This window comes from Argopecten irradians, chromosome 13, assembly GCF_041381155.1.
Source record: "Argopecten irradians isolate NY chromosome 13, Ai_NY, whole genome shotgun sequence".
Taxonomy (NCBI): domain Eukaryota; kingdom Metazoa; phylum Mollusca; class Bivalvia; order Pectinida; family Pectinidae; genus Argopecten; species Argopecten irradians.
Window position 1 is genome coordinate 21,268,286 of NC_091146.1, and position 2,617 is coordinate 21,270,902.

A 2,617-nucleotide genomic window follows, 5' to 3' on the forward strand; every position below is an offset into this window, starting at 1 on the left:
CGTGTATCCATTGTAAGTCAATGTCACTCAGTATAAACACGTGTGTTCATGTAAGTCAATGTCACTCAGTATAAACACATGTCCATAGTAAGTCAATGCCACTCAGTATAAACACGTGTATCCATGGTAAGTCAATGTCACTCAGTATAAACACGTGTATCCATGGTAAGTCAATGTCACTCAGTATAAACACGTGTGTCCATGGTAAGTCAATGTCACTCAGTATAAACACGTGTGTCCATGGTAAGTCAATGTCACTCAGTATAAACACGTGTGTCCATGGTAAGTCAATGTCACTCAGTATAAACACGTGTGTCCATGGTAAGTCAATGTCACTCAGTATAAACACGTGTGTCCATGGTAAGTCAATGTCACTCAGTATAAACACGTGTGTCCATGGTAAGTCAATGTCACTCAGTATAAACACGTGTATCCATGGTAACTCAATGTCACCGTTCACTTGAACCTGTCTATGTTTTACTGCTGTATTGTAGCAGTTTTACATTATAGCCCCTAGAATATGTCCCAAATACCGACCACAGGACTGACTGAGTGCCGATGCCTACAGCCCATGGCAGGTTTTTGTCCATGTGTAGTATCTTCAGTGACTCACCAACTCCGTCAAGAAGAACGATACTACAGCTGATCCAGTCTGCTATGATGATGTTTCCCTGCCTGTCATACACTATATCCCTAGGGTCAAACACTGTTCCTTCCACTGGTTGTGTATGAATAGATACACTGGGTACATCACCTCTGTATACGAATAGTTCCTGGAAGTCAACATCCATAACACAGACAAGTTTGTTTCCATCACCGCCATCACTTTCATCACTATTGTCAATCACTGCGACATTGTTAGTGATAGGACACTCTGTGATCTTCCATGGTGTACACACTATTGGTTTCCCAGTCACCGTAGCAACCATGGTGTTCACTGTCTGGCCTTGTTTATTATATCTAGAGACATGTTTGGACGAGCCCACAATGATGTGGTCAGTTGCACTAACACATAAACATTCAGGTGCATCCTTGGTCGTGAACATTTCTGTAAATTGTCCAGACACAAGCTCCAGGATAGTCCTTTCTTCATCGCATGCCCACAATCTGTGTGTTGTAGGCGATATACTGACGTCCCTGATTACAGCGTTGTGAGTGACCTTCTGTTTCGCCGTGCCCTTCCTGTCCAGGAGGTTTAATGTCACACTGTAGTTGTAACTGACCCAGGTCCGATCATCAGTGATAGGACATATACACCTTATACCGTATGGAGACCAGAAATCTCCAACCACCATGGTGTCTGTCAGTAGCTTGTTCCTGGCCACTGCGTCTTCTCTGTTTACTTTCGGTTGCTTGTGGTGTGATGCTGTACTTGAAAATTTCTCATCAATAGATGTGACGCTAGCGTTACTTAAGGCAAATTCGAGATGTTTCCGCGGATTTTTGTTAGGGCTGAAGCTAGCCGAACGCAAGGTAGGCTTAACAGGGAGATGTGTTTTGGAATCTATTTCACATTCGATTTCGTATAATTCTATGTGAGATCCATTTTGAAGTACAGACTTACATTCATGTATTTGTTGTCTGAGTCGTTCTTCGTACATCTCAATGTCATGTTTGTATTTTTGAAGGAGCGTGGCATTGTCTTTTCGCATTTTATGATAAAGAGAGAGAGAGTTTCAGTAGTAAGCTTGTTAAGCTCATGTTTCAATTTATCACTTTGCATTTTCAGCTCGGATGCTAGTTTATCAAATATCCTGTCGTTGTCTTTGATAAGTTTATCAGTAGAAGCGATGTAATTACCGATTTGGGCCAGTTCATTTCGTTCTGTGCTATCCACGAAATCTCTAATATCGCCTTTCTTCTGATCTGTGAATTTACTTATGTCACATAGCAAATGTCCTTGATGAACAGTGGCAACGCATTTCACACAGGCAAGGTCCTGACATTTTTCACAATATAATTCCAGTTGTCTCCCTTTGTGGTGCAAACAAGTTGTTTGACCTTTTGTGCGGATAGGTATTTTGACTGTCGCCATTATCAAAGTTCTCGTTTAAATCGTCAGCGGTAAATGAATGATTGTAATGACGCAACGACCTCCAATCATCGACATCAGAATGTTAATATTCATCATGTACATTACCTCCAGAGAATGCCGCGTCGAATGCACTTACTTTTCATAGGGGCCAATGTCTCTGTATCATGATTCGGTGTTTGCATAAGTCTTCAAATTTCCGTTATATCGTTAAATGTACACAAAATTAGGAAAAAAAACTTTTCTAATCGAAAAATGATTCATTAACACATCTGTGTACGTACATCCACCTGTATATCTACCTCAGTGGGCGTTAAAAGCATCAAAGTAGTTTATGATAACAATCGATTTATCAAATTGATAGTATTACAAGTATCTTCATCAATAACTAAGATTAGAAGTTTGAAACAGAAATCAACATGTTTGTTTACAGCAGTTACGTAGATTTCTCACACGTGGCATATGCCACGTGCCACTAACAGATTCATCATTTCGCGAATCTTTTAGCGTGATTGATACATTTTTTTAAATTCATTAATATCTTATTTGTTGTGTTCTAATCGCCCTATTTAGCAATTACGATTA

General features: G+C 40.0%; 1 protein-coding gene across 1 annotated transcript; it reads right to left on the minus strand.

Moving 5' to 3' along the window:
* Window positions 1-470: 470 nt before the first annotated feature.
* LOC138305694 (uncharacterized) lies at window positions 471-1,652 on the minus strand. Its single transcript, XM_069245982.1, has one exon. The coding sequence runs from the start codon at window positions 1,650-1,652 to the stop codon at window positions 471-473; it is 1,182 nt and encodes a 393-aa protein (XP_069102083.1).
* Window positions 1,653-2,617: the final 965 nt, after the last annotated feature.